Source organism: Idiotropiscis lumnitzeri, chromosome 5, assembly GCF_059441095.1.
Source record: "Idiotropiscis lumnitzeri isolate Australia: NSW breed Sydney's pygmy pipehorse chromosome 5, RoL_Ilum_1.0, whole genome shotgun sequence".
NCBI lineage: Eukaryota > Metazoa > Chordata > Actinopteri > Syngnathiformes > Syngnathidae > Idiotropiscis > Idiotropiscis lumnitzeri.
The window spans coordinates 30,534,146-30,552,126 of record NC_142395.1 but is presented as its reverse complement, the minus strand read 5'-3'; the positions used below and the strand labels follow the sequence as shown (position 1 = coordinate 30,552,126).

Genomic DNA, 17,981 nt, shown 5'->3' with positions numbered 1-17,981 from the left:
AGGAAAACACATTTACAATAGATACCAGAAGAACAGTGACAGTCTCATGTTGAGTCGAAAGCTAAAGAATAAAAATGTGTCTTCAAAATAGTTTTATACGTGGAGAGGGGGCGGGGCTTGCCTCACATTTAATGGAAAGCTCATCGCGCAACAGAAAAGGCGAAGGTTGTGCTTAGTCTTTGGCGCCTCCAGCATCATTTGGTACCGAGGCAGCGGGCAGTTTAGAAAGTTGTTTTGCATTGTATTTCAAGAAATATTGAATAAACCAAGCAACCATTATGTAAAACCCATCAAAATCAAAGGTTTAATTGCACGAGGTCAACCACTGGCCCATCATTTTTTTTATCTCTTCAGAAATTTGTCATGCGTCTTTGAACATCTTGCACTTTACTTCTGGTTTAATTGCTGCTAATCCAGTTTCCATTGTGCTCGAGTAAGATCCGAAAATATAATAGCATAAAACCAGTCCAAAAGAAATTTAATTAAACTCACGGCAGGGGGGTGCGTGATAAAGTCTGCAGATTCGGCAAGGAAGATGTCGCTGACGTTGGTTGCAATCACAAAGAGTTAACGGAGGATTAAATTAAGGTTCAAGGTGAGTTCAAGCGATTGATAATTATTTGCATTCATGCAGAATGCGGTCAAACTCTGAAGTTTGCATGATCTTTAGAAGAATTAAGACATACACACCGTTTAAGGACAATTCGAATGGCATTTTCCTCCTAGCTAATTGCTAAAATGAGCATTTTTTTCTTCAAAGTCAGAAGACTGCATACGCGGTTACTGTGCCTTACTAATTGGTGATAAACCCGAAAATGATGTCACCGTTTCAAGATCTTACAGCGTTGTCTACATTTGAGTTAAAGACACACATGGATGTATTGGAAGGCACACCTGAAACACTGCTGCTTTGTGTAACACTTTGCATTTCAGTGTAATTTCACACTGAAGAGAATATTTTGGTGCCATTTGTGAACAAACATATTTTCTTGGAATTGTCCGATTTTGGAACTAAATGACAATGGCATATCAATCTCACAAAATTAGATTATTTCCAAATTAGCCTCTCATTGCCCCAGATTACCAGTTTAACCTGGAACCAGAAAAAAAACACACACACACACGCACACTTGAGTCATTCACAAAATGTCTGCTTTTTCACTCCTCACAAATGTCTGTAATAAATGCATACAAGACAAAGTTACCATGTCCCCTTTGAGATAATAAGAGACGCCTCAATATTAACAATATTTTATTATATCGAGTGGCTATGCAAAATGAACAAAAAGAAAGAACATTGTTAGGAATGTGTTATTGTACTTTTGTAAATGACAACCATAATTCCTATCAATTCCGATTCCTCATGGGTGTGACGGTGTGTGTGTTTGTCTGTGGAGCGGGGGTGGAGGGGTGAGGGAGGGTGTATTTTTTTTCCACACAGACGCCTCCGCAACCAAAGAAAGAAATATCGAGCGGTAAACGTTTGCAAATCATCCAGTAATCTTAAACACAAAGCATGTGGACTTGGTTTTGCGTTTTCAAGGCCAAGGACCCTGAAGGCAACACACTGGGTCATGTGATCCGGGCAGGTAAGGGGCTTAGAGGACACAGTGGACATGATACAAGTTAAGTTGCTTCTTACAAAAAGCCGTTTAAGCAGTCATTCCGCATCCTTGAGAACAATCTAGAATAAAAGCTCACTCGACTTTCCAAGCAATCAGAGACGATGCTCCACGAGAGGAAATCATACGTATTCATCATCTTTGTCTGAAAATGAATGGCGGGAATTCTTGGTGGAGAAATGCCTTTTGGTCTGTGTGAGTGTGCGTGTGTACGTGCGGGGCATCCAAGTGACGACAATCATTTCAGAGGACCAGTCCCTCGTAGACGGGCCCCTCGGCCTCGGGCGCCTCCCTCTGCAGGCGCAAATGCTCCAGCGTGTTATGGAAGTGTTTGTTGATCTGCTCGCTCTCCTCGCTGGCCTCCAGGTTGGGGAGGTCCTCCCGGATCTTCTGGATCAGCTGGTTCAGAACCTGCACGGTCACCTACACTCACAAAATTGCACAATGGCAAAAAAAAACATCTCAGGGAGAAAAACAACAGCCAAAAGGTCAGAGATTCTAGCGCTGCATCAAGTGAAAGTACCATGCGTCATTAGCAATTAACGGGTACCATGTGTCAGGAGCGAGTAGTTCAACAAGTATGCAAACTAAAAAGCAATTGGGACTAGTGTTGTGTCTGGCGACGGTCTTACGGCATCATTTTCCCTCTCGTAGAAGCAGACGTATCTGTTGAGGATCTCGATGAAGAGCTGCACTTGCAGCGAGGAGTCCATACACTGGTTGGCGATCTTCAGCGCTTTCTTCAGACACTCCATCACGCGCTTGCCATCTCGGATCTGAAACACAAACACGCCATGGCTAAATTCAAGCACTTTTTAAGGACTTCCAAGATCAATTTTCTAGTATATCAAACAGTCGCCTTCAAAAGGCAAAAACCAGTGTGACCAGCCTCCCCCTCTGAATTCATTGTTGAAATGAGCCCACCGAGAGCTGGCATCATCAATTGCCCCCTAGTGGTGGTGTTGCCACATTGCATCACTCAGCCAAACCCGCTCCAACAACATCCCTTTTAACTCCTCCTACTTCAGTTTCGCAGCCTTCCTACTCTTGATGAGGTGGACTCAATAATAGAGAAATAACTCCCTTTGTTAACATACACATTGCAAAAGACAGTTAGGGACAAACGGTACCTTGAATGGAAGAAAAGAGGGGAGGAAGGAAATAAGGAGGCAAGTAAAGAAGGAATGGGAAAAAGTCATAAGGATGGAACAAAATAAAGGAAGAAGGAAGGAAGAAAAGAAATTAGACTTAAGAGAGGCTAGAAAGAAGGAAGACATGAAGGAAAAAGAATGAAAGTGACAAATGAATCAAGAGTGCAAAGGTGGGGCAAGAAGAGTCAGTCAAAATGAAAAAGAAAGGAAGGGAGGGAGGTTAAAGGAACACATGGAAAGAAAAGAATAAAGGAGAGGAAGGAAAAGGAGGGAAAGAAAAAGAAAAGTAGAAGTAAAGGGTCGGAAGAAAAAAGGAAAGAAATAAACTGCAGAAGAAGGAAGAAAGGAATGAAGGAGGGAAGAAGAAAAGCAAAAGTGCACCATAGATGAGAGAAAAGACAAAGGAAGAAAGGGAAGGGAAGGAAGGAATGAAGGCTGAGTGAAAGAAAGCAGGAATGAACGCAATAAGGACGACAAAGAAAGAAAAGACTAAAGGGCAGAAAGAAGGAAGCAAATACCAGAAACGTGGCCATCCATTCTTTGGATTTGTCGCTCGACAGATACATGCACGTACCTCTTCGTGGTTCTTGTCAGTGCTGCGTCCAGACCAGAAGAGATGCGCGCAGATGCTGACGGCTCGACACTGGTCGGGTTTCTTGAGCAGCTTGGAGGCGGCCAAGGCGCACTGCGTCCTGAGCGGCTCGTGGTTCTCTTCGCTGAAGCACTTGGTGCGCTCAAATGTGCCGATGATCAGCGTGATAGCCGCCAGTTGCGCTTTAGAGTCGCTGATCTCGTCCTCGTACAGTGAGAAGGCCTGCAAAGGTGTCGCAACACGGTGGCTTAATTGTGGCAAGGCGGTACAAATAAAACTGAACAGAAAGTCTGGATGGCCATTGGACAGTACACATCTAAAAAAAAGAATAAAATAAAAAGGGCTACCATGTGTCATTCGCAAAAAGTAGCTACTGTGTCTCAATTGGAATTTGTAAGGAAGAATGGTTGGGAAAAACCTTCCCAACCCTTGCAGGTACCATGTGTCAAAATGTGAAGAGCAGGTGGGGCGCCTCATACAATCGGGAAGCTCGGCTTACCTGCGACATGAACTCGTAAGCGACTGTCTCGTGGTTCTCGAAGCCGATCTCACCGGCTGCCAGCGCCCCCTGCAGGAAGAGTCGCAGCGGCAGCTCGGCCAACTCAGCCTTGAACAAGGCACTGATGGTCTGATGAGCGAACGAGAAGATCTTCTGACACTTTTTCTCCCACTTGTCGTCCTGAAGGAGGGACAGAAAAGAAGGAACACATATATACACATACGCACGCACATACATATATACTTAATATACACATATAGATATATAAATACACACACACACCCCTAACACACCCCCCCCCCACACACACACACATATATATATATATATATATATATATATACATATATACAGAGAAACCCCGCTACTTCGCGGTTCACCTTTCGCGGGTTCAGTGCTTCGCGGGTCTAAAAAATATTCGGGGGCATTGTAGTTTGGCCGCAACCACGCCGATCAGAGAGAGAGAGCAACACAACGACAACAACATAACGTTCACTCCCCTGCTGCCTTCACAGCCTCCACAGAAAAGAGGAAAACACAGAACCCTTGAACCATTTACAAAGTCGCTACACTATCTTTGTATATATATACATACATATATATATATATATATATACATATATATACATGCATATATATACATACATACATATACATATACATATATATATACACACACACACACATATGCATATACATGTACACATACATACACATATATACATAGAGAGAGAGAGAAAGAGAAAGAGAAAAAAAGAGAAAGAGAAAAAAGAGAGAAAAAAAGAGAAAGAGAGAAAAAGAGAAAGAGAAAAAAAGAGAGAGAGAAAGAGAAAAAGAGAGAGAGAGAGAGAGAAAGAGAGAAAGAGAGAGAGATACAAGTATCAGAAGAAGCTGGAGCCTAAGTAAAGAGTAGAAGCAGAAAAAGAGTAATGAGTACAGGCGGACAGAGTGAGGCTCCAGAGGACGGTCAAAACAGCGCAAAGGATTATTGGCTGCCCTCTCCCCTCACTGTCGGACGTCTACACCGCCCGGTGCCTCAGAAGGGCTCTCAACATCATCAAAGACAATACCCACCCAAACTCCCACCTGTTCGACCTGATGCCCTCTGGCAGGCGCTACAGATGCATCAAATTGAGGACCAATTCACTGAGAAACAGTTTCTTTCAGAGAGCCATCTCCATTCTGAACTCTCACACACACACGAGAACACCCTTACCTTGCAGAACAGCATCGTGATGTGTTTTTATATACCCTATTCAGTACTAAATTCCATTGCACTCTCTTATTTATTTATCTAATTTATATATTTGCCGGTATTATTGTTGTATTGCACTGGAGAGGGGAGCTCTCTAATCTTGTTGCACACTTGAGTACAATGACAATAAAGGGATTTCTAATTCTAATTCATGTACGTGGGGCAGTTTTCGGGGCTTACCTGTGACGAGTTGTCTTTGTATCTGAACGCCAGCTGGTATGCGGCAAAGACCAGCGGAGGGAGCGTGTATCGGATCCTTTGGTTTCCGCCGGCGCCAAAGTGTTTGCGGGCCGTGTTCAGGATCTGCACACGCAATCAACATCAACATCAACAACAATAAAAGCAAGATGAAGATGAGGAAAAACGCGCAGCTACCAGGTACTGCTGATCGGGGTCATCCGAGTGCAGCAGATGAATGAAGCGACCCACGAGGCTCTGCTCCTCGGCAAAATCCTCGGGGTCCAGGTCGTCGGCTGGCTGGTCCGGCTGGTCCTGGATCAGCGTGGACACCAAGTTCAAGATGGCGTCCACCTGTCGGCCGAGGAGAGAAGACGAGAGGCAACATTCAATGAAAAGGTCATCGCTTTACGTGCCTGGAATGGTCGCACACTTTCCATTGCACCATAATTGAGAAACGGTCACTACTTCCCTTTAAATGGCAATGAAATGAAATTTGTTACTGATAGTTTCCTCATATTTGTAGTAGTAACTAAAATCCTCAACTAAATTACTGAACTACAGTAATACCCCGCTACTTCGCGGTTCACCTTTCGCGGGTTCAGTGCTTCGCGGGTCTAAAAAATATTCGGGGGCATTGTAGTTTCGCCGAGCGGCACGAGGGGGCGCTGGAGCGGTTAGACGGCCGGCGTGCGCCGAAGGAGAGCGTGGGCGAAGAGGAGAGTGGACGAAGAAGAGCAAGTTCCCCCGGGCACGATCGGTGGCGACGTTTCGCGTGGTTCGGGCCGTACCAGAGCTCCGGCCGGCGTGCGTGACAATTAAGCTGAAGAGGAGCACCTCTTCCGCCCGGGCACGAGCGGAGCGCGAGGCTGTCAGTTATGAATGAATAAATGAATAAATAAATAAAAGAATGCCACCTTTCATTTCACAGGGCACACCGGACGGCGTACCAGCAGGTAAAAGTCGAAGTAATTAAATAAATACAAAAAGAAGTAATTGAATAAATACAAAAATAATGGCTGGGGAATAAAAAAAAAAAAGTTTTAATAATAATTTTTTTTTTTTGTTATAACATGAATTTCATTCTCTCTCTCTCTACCCGTATATATATATATATATATATTTTTATTTTATTTATTTTTTTAAGCATTTTTCAAGGTGCGCCGCTACTTCGCGGATTTTCAGTTTTCGCGGGTGGTCTCGCTCCCCATTAACCACGATAACCGGGGTATTACTGTACTCTTATTCTCCATAATTTATAGTCCGGAAATGACGGTACTTTTGGGCGATTTACAGCAGAAGATTTCTTAGTTTCTGAGTGTAAATTAAACTTGGTTGCCGCTTTTTTATTTATAGCAAAAGCAGCCGTATTGTTAGCGTAAGCCAATGGTGTCAAACTCCAATCGTGGAGGGCCGCTTTCCCGCATGTTATCCATTTCTCCCAGATGCGACACACCCCGTTCAACAGAGCGGAATACTTCTTAGGTATGCTCAGAGCTTGCCGATGAGCTGATGATCATTTGAATGAGGCGTGTTGCAGCCGAGAGAGATGGAAAGCATGCAGGAAAGCGGCCCACCACGACTGGAGTTTGACACCTTTGGTGTGAGCAGTTCACATACACAGAAATGTGCTTTCAACGACGGAGCCTGCAAATGCCGCCCCTTGAAAGAAACAAAAGACATTCGGCACAATCAATAACCTAAAATGAGTGGCTCAAAATGGCCGAACTGCTTTTTGCACAAGAACAAGATGAGCTTGTCTCACCTGCTCTTGCGCCACGATGGTGGTGTTGTAGTCCAGCGTGTTGCTGAGCACGTAGCAGCTCATGCTCTTGCGAGACTCGTAGTCAAAGTACTCAAAGAGCGGCGGGAAGTGCTTGAGCTGCAGTACCGTCAAGACGTTGTTGTACGTGTCCACCGGGATCTTGAGCAGACGCGTCAGCTCCTTGGACACGGCGCTACTTGTCGCTATGCTGCGGGACAATTGAGAAAATCAGCTACTGTAGGAATTGCAAGTGCAGGAGCGACCGGGGCACAAGCAGCATTTTGTCTTTCCTAATAGCGCAATTAAAACTCAATCACAAACATCCATCCATTTTCAATACTGCTTCTCCTCACGCGGGTCGCGGGGGGTGCTGGAGCCTATCCCAGCTATCTTTGGGCAGCAGGCGGGGGACACCCTGAACGGGTTGCCAGCCAATTGCAGGGCACACAGAGACGAACAACCATTCGCGCTCACACTCATACCGAGGGGCAATTTCGAGTGTTCAATCGGCCTGCCATGCATGTTTTTGGAATGTGGGTGGAAACCGGAGTACCCGGAGGAAACCCACGCAGGCACAGGGAGAACATGCAAACGCCACACAGGAAGGCCGGAGCCGTGCTTGAACCCACGACCGATGTTGTCTCTCACTGTGAGGCCATCGTGCTAACCAGTCGGGCCACAGTGCCGCATCATTCACTACCAGGAGAGTAAAAAAATAAATAAATAAAAAAAAATATCTTTGATGTCTTTTGCCGTCAATGGTAGTAAATGAATTAGGTCACGTTTAAATCTTTTTTGGGGACAATTATCAGGGTTCGAAGTTAACTTTAAAAACTGCTTGCCCATAGGGCAAGTGCCACTAAAATTTGCCTTGCCCGAGTGGCCAAATTACTGGCCCAACATGGGCAAGTGACAATTTTTTTTTTCTCTTGCCCAAAGATTAAATTCCCTTGCCCTGAGTGACTTTTTGGATGACAAAGTGTCTAATTACAAATTGCATTAATTTTTTGTTCGGACAGTTCCTGCCTAGAAAGAATTAAAAATACGTTACAATCATAAGTTGCTTATATAAAAATGTATCATGTATTAACACATTAATTAGGTGTCTTCTGACCCAGGATTATGTTCTTCCTTCATGAGTTCTATGTTGCAGACGTTGCAGGCATTAAGAAACAGTCAATGAAGCATATGTCCGTAAGGAGCTGGCAGCTGGCAGGTAGAACTTGTCCCGTGAAAGCTAGACTAAGAATAAAATGTTTATGGTTGTAAAATGTGTGCCACAAATGTAAATAAACAAATAATCTGATAAACATAAATTAATCTTGTTTTCATCATCAACCATGAAACCCTACTCACAACAGCTGTGCAGTTATTGAAAATGTTAATTGTAGTTTTAATAATTAACAAATCTGCATGTTAAATTGGGAAAATGATATTACAGCAATCCAGATGATCAATTTTAAGTCCAGGAGAGCCTATTAATTGAGTAATCACATGAGTAAATTATGAGTGTGGGAAATTTGTGTATTCCTTTAAGACCAGTGCCTGTGTTGCTGCCTCCATAAGTTTCATAGCAGAAACAGAACACAGTCACTGACACGATGTCAGGTCACATCATGGAGCGAATTAATTAACAGCCAATAATCAAATATCACTCCCTTCCTTACTCACAACTGAATTGTCTACTTCAAAATATTCGAGCTATTTTAGTCATGTCAGAGGAATCCGAAATGTTCCGATTTGAACGAACTCGTCGCCACTTGTAAACATGCGCAGAAGGTAAGAAAACTTCCGGCTGTCAATTTTCGGCCGAAACATCGTAGGTTTTTGTTGTGTTTTTCAAACTTCAAATGAGGATGCTACGACAGCGAGTTCCAATACTGCGGGATTTATTGACGTCCACTTTAACTCGACATTCACTGAACTAACTGATCCCCGTAGCGCCCGCCCATTGCCCCCCCCCCCTTGAGCTTCCATTAAATGTGAGGCAAGTCCCGTCCCCTCTCAGTCCACTTTTAAAACTCGTTTGAAGACACATTTTTAGTCTTTAGCTTTCGACTCAACACGAGACTGTCACTGTACTGCTGTTCTTCTGGTCTCGATTGTTTGTGTGTTTTCATTTGTGCTCCAATGACCTGCTCATTTCTATGACACCATATGGAAAGCGCTTTGTTACAGCTCCAGTTGTATTGCATAATATTAAATGTGCTGTGAAAGTGCTCTCCCGTCCCAACGGAAGAGGCATGCGTGCAAGCGAGCGAGGTACGTACTGTTCCAGGTTGAGCTTGTTGAAGATCTCCACAGTGCTCTCCAGCACTTTGTCCACATAGTCCACACGGTCAGGGTAACACTTCATGGCCAGATTGATGAGAGACACCTGCAGGGACACTACGTCCTCGGACGGCATGTCCTGACGAGACTGCAATATAAAAAAAATAAAAACATGTCGGCCAAGAAAAACCTTCCATTTATTTTTAACTCAAGTCCATTTTGGTATGGAGGGCAGAAAGCGCCAAAATTAAATAAATACGCAGTTAAAGGTTTCATTAAATTGTCATTAATAAATTAAATGTTTCATTTATTAATTCAATGTGGAAGTAAATAAATAACTGTGTCATCAATTAAATGACACAATGATTATAATGATTATATGTATAAAAAAAAAATCTATATAATTATTTCTGTTTTGAATTATTTCATGGTCCCACATTGCAGTGTTTCAGGAATTTATTTTATTTGCCAAAATGGGCCATCAAAATTAGTGGGCGGGGCTACCTTAAATCCTGTCCTACCTAAACAAATGAAAAATGATATAAAGTCAAGTCAAGTCTACTACCTGTATGACCGTGGCCACTTGCTGCGAGAAGATGTCAAAAAGTTTGATCTCCGCTGGAATTCCGGGTCCATCTTCACGGTGAGCAAACAGCGCCAGTCTGAAAGGAAACGCTTGACATCAACCTGCTCCGGTCGTCCACGCCCAAGGCACCACGGAATACGGTCTCTCGATCACGCCCGCCCCCGAGATAACCGGGAATGGGCCGCACCTGTCAATGAGGGCGATGATGATGTTCTTGACATTGACGTGCTGATGAAGCTCAGCGCAAGAGCGCAGGAAAGGGTTGAGGGTCTGCAGGTGGAACTCATCCGGGAACACCTGGCGTGAGCAGAGAAGAAGAAGAAGAAAAAAAAAAAGGAGTGTGTTAAATGTGGCCGTGCTGCGACGACGGCGCGAGGTGGCGTCTACCTGGATGATGCATTCCATCAAATACTCCTGCGCCAGCGAGTCTCGGCAGTTCACGACTTGCTCAAGCACACCGGAAAGAACAACCTGTTGGGATGTGGGCAAAAAGTCACATTAGCAACGGTGGAGCAGAGGAGTAACGCCCCCCTTCCCAAAAAAAAAAATGTAAATAAAAATTTGACCTCTAGCTGGCAGTTTTGCACTTTTTATGGGGGTGGTTATGGTCCCAATTAACCGGAAAATACGAGCGATGACTGTATTTTCTCATTCGTGGATTGCGTACTTAATAGTGAAGTCTAGTGATTCATTTTTTGAATGAATTACAAAAGAATTCCATGTTTAATTGCAATTAAACATTTTTCAACTGCTATTTTGGGAATCTTGTAACTTGAATAACATCTAGGAATAAATGCCAACTCACCAAGTAAGAAGTATATTTAATTCAAAGCTTTCTTTGATTTTTGAATCGTATCGAAACGGGGACATCTGTAGAGGTATTTTTCTTCGAAACATTTCTCAAACCTCCCCACAAGTAAGCGCAGACACTCCGACAGTGTTGCCTTGCACGGTGTTAACTTGAGCACGGTGATTTGATGTGCTAAAAATGTGCAGCTAATATTTGCAAAGTAAGCAAATTATTTGGGAAGTAACTCCAACTGAGTAGAAATATTTAACAATGTTAAAAAAAATGTGAATTCATCACCAGAGTTAACGCTGTGGAGGGATTACCTGCTTGTACTTGTCCACGTTGACGCCCTCCAGCTGGCTAAGGCGGACCAGGTTGGTGCCCACCAGGATGCGCAGCTCCTGGCGCTCCTTCTCGCGCTTCTCTCGATCACGACTGTGGCCCTGGTGTTGCATGCGCACCCACAGCTTGTTCATCTCGGCAAAGTTGAGGAGCACAAAGTCGATGGAGTCATTGACGTCGCCCGTCATCTCCTCGGACCCTCTGGTGGAGCGCAAAAACATTTGGGCGGTTTATGTGTGAAGCTCTAAAGTGGTTAAGCGCCAACTTTTAGGAATGGGGACTTTATATTTATACTATGCCGGTGGCGACACGGCTCAAAGTCAAGGTAGCACCGTATATCAAAACATCGGAAAGCTTCGGGGCTTACTCTGCGTGCTCGCCGTCATCCGGCAGGATGTTGCGGGTGCACTGCAGCAAGTAGTTCCTGAGGAAGAGGCCCCGGAGCGGGTGCTGCACGCCGCGGCACATCTCCACCAGGTCTTTCAGGATGTCCTTGCGAGACTGCGGGAAGGAGCGCACATAGACCACGCCCACCGTGATCAGCAGGTAGCTACGCACACACGCCAAGAACAAAATGTCAGTGCACCGTGTTCACCTTTCATCTCGGAATCTTTTTACAAGGCCACGACACATTACGGATAGAGCAGCAGTGCGTAAAAACATTTCAAAAAGCATGTTCATACTGACTCATATGTTATATGAGTTTTGTATTATTCCAGGGTTTTTTTTTTTCAAATATTTGTGCATCTTTCATCCATCATATTCCTAATTTTGTTCCCACTGTGTCAATTTAATATTTTATATGCTGTCTAAAATAAATTATTTTTGTCTCTCGCTAGGTCGACAGCAATTCTCCGTCACCGTAATGGGATAAATAAAATTCAATTTGATATTTTGCTTCAGTTTGTTTTGTCTAATCGTTTGTCTCATGAGTGCATTTTTTTTTTTTTACTGCTAATCTTTCAAATATCATCTCATCAATTGTCATTATTTTATTTCAGATATTTAAGTTTCATCTCACATTTTCCCAATATGTCATCAAGCCCCCCCACCCTCCAGGACACGCCAACAGCACACCACAGCTCCGTCAGTGATAGACTGTCACACCCGCGCTGCGCAAAGGAGAGCTTTCGCCGCTCCTTCCTGCCGGCTGCTGTCAGCCTGTTCAACTGGATGTCATACTCAATACACCCTACGACTGAACTTTTATTCAATGGTGTACTTATGTTGGCTAATGCTGAGTTTCGTTTACCATTGCAGTTTAATTATTTATTTATCCCCCCTCTGCACTATGGACAGACTTTTGGAGGATGTTGTGGGACGCAAGTGTGTGTATAGACATGGGAATTTGTGTATATACTGTGTCTATTCAAATAGCTTTGCTTTTTCTGAATGTCTTTTCTGCCGTAACGCAGCAAATTTCCCCATTATGGGACTAATATAGGCCATCTGTATCTTTTTCAATTTGTCTCATATGTTGTATAGATTGTGTAATCATGTACCGGTTATGGTTGCACTATTTTCTGTCAATTTATTTTTCAAATGCATATTTGTCATACGATAATTGGGTACTGTTCTCTATTTTAATATTTTTTTTCATATTGTCTAATATGGAAAGCGCTTTGTTACAGCTCCATCTCTTGTGAAATGCGCGATAAAAATTATATTGTATTGTATTGTCTAATATTTTGGATTTTGCATTGTTCTCGACTATTATTTTCTATATTAAAAAAATACACTTTCTAATATTTATGTAATTCTCAGCTACTATTTTTCAAATGGCGCTTTTCTTATAGTGGTGTATTTTCCCATCTATAATGCTGGTGTTATTTTCCCCAATATTTGGGGAGATTTTTAGCCAGTATTTCTTTTGCATCGTAATATTTGGCATTTGAATTTTTCCAGAGTGACAGTGCTACTCACAGCCTGGGGATGATGTTGCCCGCGTACTGGACCAGCTCGTACAGGTCGGCCACCTTGCGTCCTTTGGCAAACTCGTCCGTGAGGTATACCTCCAGGTAGTGCAGCTCGTCCGAGATGGCCATGTCTTTGCGCGCCTCTCGTTAGGGAGCGACAACACGCCGTATGGATTCGTACAACCAACCCGGCCAATCGCAATCTGCCCTAGTGCCCGACTCCTGATTGTTTAATAATTGTAGCGCACTTATCAAGCCTGCATCGCAAGCGGAAATCGGCGTTTTGTACGTGTAGAGGAGAGAGAAGCCGTGAGCCTAGAACCTATTTTGTACACGCGAAACACATTTTGGTACTTACAAAACATGTTTGCGTAAGCGGGATTTGACATTACGCATACGTAATTGTGGCATAACTAACGCCATACAATTATACAGTTTTATGCGATTGCCAGCTTAAAACGCGGAAACGCATTCATTGTGTGCGTGAAATAAGCAAGTTTTGGATTATTTCTTTTTCGACTTAATCTTTGTGGTTCATCTCTAAAACAGAGACGATCACCACAGACGCAGATTGAGAAGTGACGCCGTTTTAGCAAAAAACGTGAGGTGCATTCAAAGACAGTAAGACATTTCAAACCCAAAAACCGCCATCAATGCATAAATCCTCAACAACTACGAATATTTCAACCATCTCTAATAGCTGACATATGTCAACAATGCTTGGGGTGAAATCACTGTTATTTTACTTAGGTAGGTACAATCAATGGTCTGCTCGCTCCACCTTACCTGATCAATATTAGGATATATATAAAACTTACTTGTAATTTAACTTACATCCTTCAGTCTAGCGGTTGGGATGTCAACCATTTAATATTCAATTAGATTCCATACTGCCCTATGGCATAGAATTTTAATATTTAATAATATTGTAATATTTAACAAACAATAGTTTACAATAGTTCTAAATTGTCTAAAAATGTTCAAAATGGCTTTCATTTTCTCAAAGGGAATAATAATATCCTTGTAGCCCAAATTTGAAGTTGTTTAGCTGCAAGCAATCATTGATTTTTTTTTTTTAACTGACTTTTGATGTTTTTTTTGCAACGGTATCGTTTCAGTATCTGTATCAAGTTATTTTATGCATCGCATCCATGTCAAGATGTTGGTATTCGGAGTGTGACAATATCTCGATATGGCGATAGATCACGATATTTTGTCTTCCGATTGATTGTCGATACGCCTACGCCACGTCTCGATATTCTAAAAGAATATAAAGATTCCTATAAACGCTCCTTCATTGTTCATTGAGCCATTACTTGGCGGTCCACTAGGGGCGTGCCTCAGAGGAGCGGCGGGAAAGCGGGCTAAAGTCGCCAGGCGAAGAAGACAATTGGAGCGAGTTTAAAAAAAGACAAAAAAAAGTTTCATGATGCGCCGGCATCACACAAGTCAAAGCCACGGCCGCATTTCGGATTTTACGGTAGTGCGGATAAAGCTAAGCTGGCGAAGGACTTTGCAGTGCAAAGAACTGTTTCACAAAAGTAAGGTACACTGGAAACACGACGAAGATGCACAGCCACTTGCAGCAACAACACCCGGCGCTCGTCGCGAGCCAAAAAGCCGCCCTTGTCAGCTTGCCTCCCGGCCAGACCAGCGTGGGTTCTCTACTGCAAGCAAAACTCGCTTTTAATTCTGCCAGGGCAACGCCTATCACGCACAGCCAGCATCTCTGTGTATATTTTCAAGGATCTGCGCCCGTTTAGCACAGTTGAGAATTATGGTTTTGGCTACATCATGCGCACTCTAGAGCTACGCTACGAAATACCCAGTCGAAAACATTTCAGTGAAAAAACAATTCCAGTTTCATACGAGGAGACCAGGTCTCAAGTCATGAATACACTTGAGACCTCAGAACGAGTGGGTCTTACCTGCGATGGATGGACATCACAGGCCACACTCTCTTTTGTCACCATCAACGTGCAGTTCATCCGAATCAGAATGCGCTTTGTCATTGTACTCAAGTGTACAACGAGATTGGAGAGCTCCCCTCTTCAGTGCAATAGAGCAATAATTTTATGAAATATATCGATTAAATTAATTAATGATTAAATAAAAAGAAATATGAAATTAAATAAATAAATCAGCAATTGGAAACTCAAATTATACGTGCTCCATACCCGTGAAATGCACGAAACCCACACTGGTGCGCACATCGGAGAAGTACTTAAGAGAGCAGTGGACGAGTGATAGATTGACACGAAAAAGCCTGTCGTTGTGACAGATAATGCTTCGAATAGGACTTACTGGACAATATTAATATTGCCTTTGTTGGATTTAATAATTTCTTATTTTATTTATTTTTTACTTTCAATGTTTCCCATTAAATGTGCAGGTAGAGCCCTTGCAGTAGATTTGCACTTGACAGCAATGTTACAAAGAAATAGTCACTGTTTATAAACAGAACAGAATGGGTATGTTACTGACACGTTGGCCTAAAATAGTGTTAAAGACACAGAAAGAATATTGCAATGATAAAGTGTCTTTGTTAAAAAGACGTATTTGTTTGCAAAAATCTGAACTATAATTTGTGTTTCAGTGATGGGACAAAATAAAATGTTTTCATTGAAAAATAGTTTTTCTCTTGAATAGTTGTATCGCATATTACCGCGGATTGATTTCTTGACCAATCTATCGATAATCGCTGCATCGACACATCGTGAGATAATCGTTATCTTGAGCTTTGTATCGTGGATCGTATCGTATCGTGAGGTACCCACCCCTAGTTGATATTGTGACAACACTAGTTTATCTCCATTTTCCCGAATAGTGACCAGTCCATTCTTTGTCTACATGTGGCCTGACATTCCATGGCAACAAGTTAACCATTTTTATGGCTGACCTGCTACACAAACAAGGTCAGGCGCATATTAGGAGTTGTCTTGTTGTTTGGCTTTTTCGACAGTCTGCGCACTCGATAGATTTGAGGATACAAAGCTCGTAGTAGCTTTTGGGAGACAGCATGGAGGTGCGAAGTTCTCCCAGCATGTTGGAGGCATGTTTCAATGCATCCATCAGCTTGTTCTTGTCCTGTGGTGCGCACGCAAATTCAAGCAAGCGCAACAATACCGTGAGTGAAGAGAAGCGAGCTCAATCACATGAGATCATGTGACAAGACGACATGTTGGAATGTTCCTACCAGGCATCGCTTCATCTGGAAGGACTGGACCTTGACGGCCTGCACGGCTTCATCCAGAAGCTTCTCCTGCTCATCCTGAGGAGACTGCTGTGTAGTCGGCTAATAAGGTGGGGGAGAAAAAAAATAAAAATAAAAAATTATTGAAAAAAAATAGACTGTGGTTTACTGAAGCGCTGAAGCGTGTATATGTTGCAATTCTTCAACTTGATAAAAATCAAATTCAACATTGTTCAAAACAAGTTCTTTATCATATACATACATTTTATTTATATATATATTTATATACACACACACACACACACACACACATATATATATATATACACATATATAAATATCTATATGTATGTATACGCATACATATATACAGATACATACATACATACCTGCCTCTTACAATAACATTTGACAAAGCTATGCAAAGCTAACAACATCCATCAAGCGTCAAACTCGCCCCTCAAAAGTAGCCCAAATAATAACAGACGACAGCTGTGCTCGTTTCACTCCACGAAAATTACGATCAGCGAGCACGGCAGACACCTTACACTTTGCATCTAAAATGTTTTGGCTTTGAGCTGGAATTCACTGAAAGTCGCTGTTAGCCTAGCCTAGCCTGGGCTAGCCTAGCCTAGCCTAGCCTAGCCTATCCTCCATTTCTGCATGAAGGAATGTTTAGGCCACAAGCGGTGTTAAAACGTTCGACTGGCTTTTCGGATAGCACACATATATTTCATCAAACGTGAGCTCCGCTGCGTCCAAAGGCGTGAGTTTCACTTGCACTGGATCGCACTTACCATGATTCCAAGCTGGGTGTCAGAATAGTCCAACGGCGTTGCCTGCCTATCATGTGACTGCCGAGATGCGTTCAAGGACTTCCTGCCCCAGTGCAGAGTGACGTCACAAGCAGGCGGGGCCGCCAGAAACAAAGACGTCAACATAAGAATAGAATAGAATAGAATAGAAATCCCTTTATTGTCATTGTACTCAAGTGTGCAACGAGATTAGAGGGCTCCCCTCTCCAGTGCAATACAACAATAATAAGATTTATAATAGAATAATAATACGAAGAATAATACTGCTACGAATATAATATTAATGATAATTATTATTATTATTGGCTTGTGCACTAATCTCTGACGTTACATTATTATTATTATTATTATCATCATCATCATCATCCATCCATTTTCTGTACTGCTTCTCCTCGTGAGGGTTGCGGGGGTGCTGAAGCCTATCCCAGCTATCTTCGGGCAGTAGGCGAGGTAGACTGCTTGCCAGCCAATCGGATGGCAAACAAAGACGAACAACCAATTTTGACAACTTAGAGCGTTCCGTCAACCTGCCATGGATGTGTTGGGAATGTGGGAGGAAACCGGAGTACCCGGAGAAAACCAACGCATGCACGGGAGAACATGCAAACTCCAGATAAAGGATGATTTGATCTTTGTCTGATATTTACATTTGTTTGATGGCCTTAATCATTAAATTCGGGAAACAATTGCAAACAAGAATTTGGGAAGGGGGTAAATACACTGCCACGATACTAGTCTATATGTTTTACTTTTGTAACCCTGTTCACGTTAACACAGTGCAATACCTCCGCAGCCCGCAATAGTTGATTCATCGAATGCCTGAATGTTTTCACACTATAATAATCTATACATTTTTTATTTTTTTTATTAGCACTGCCCAACATAAATACACTGTGCTTTCAGTTCTTTTTTAAATTGTAATTGTTCTTATGCACAATGCCTTCACCCGTTTGCCAATTATTATTTATTTTTAATTTAAAATTGCTTCGTTTAAATAATTTTACTTA

General features: G+C 42.7%; 1 protein-coding gene across 1 annotated transcript; it reads right to left on the bottom strand.

Annotated features, from left to right (window-relative positions):
* Positions 1 to 1,235: 1,235 nt before the first annotated feature.
* On the bottom strand, positions 1,236 to 17,115 carry vps35 (VPS35 retromer complex component). The gene is made up of 17 exons (XM_088296983.1): positions 16,957 to 17,115; positions 16,163 to 16,261; positions 15,957 to 16,053; positions 12,974 to 13,097; positions 11,418 to 11,600; positions 11,032 to 11,251; positions 10,306 to 10,389; positions 10,106 to 10,215; positions 9,898 to 9,994; positions 9,332 to 9,480; positions 7,062 to 7,269; positions 5,495 to 5,650; positions 5,300 to 5,422; positions 3,865 to 4,044; positions 3,348 to 3,587; positions 2,255 to 2,398; positions 1,236 to 2,045 (listed from the first exon to the last, which is right to left on the bottom strand). The coding sequence occupies exons 1-17, from the start codon at positions 17,098 to 17,100 to the stop codon at positions 1,866 to 1,868; spliced, it is 2,538 nt and encodes an 845-aa protein (XP_088153109.1). The 5' UTR covers positions 17,101 to 17,115; the 3' UTR covers positions 1,236 to 1,865.
* Positions 17,116 to 17,981: the final 866 nt, after the last annotated feature.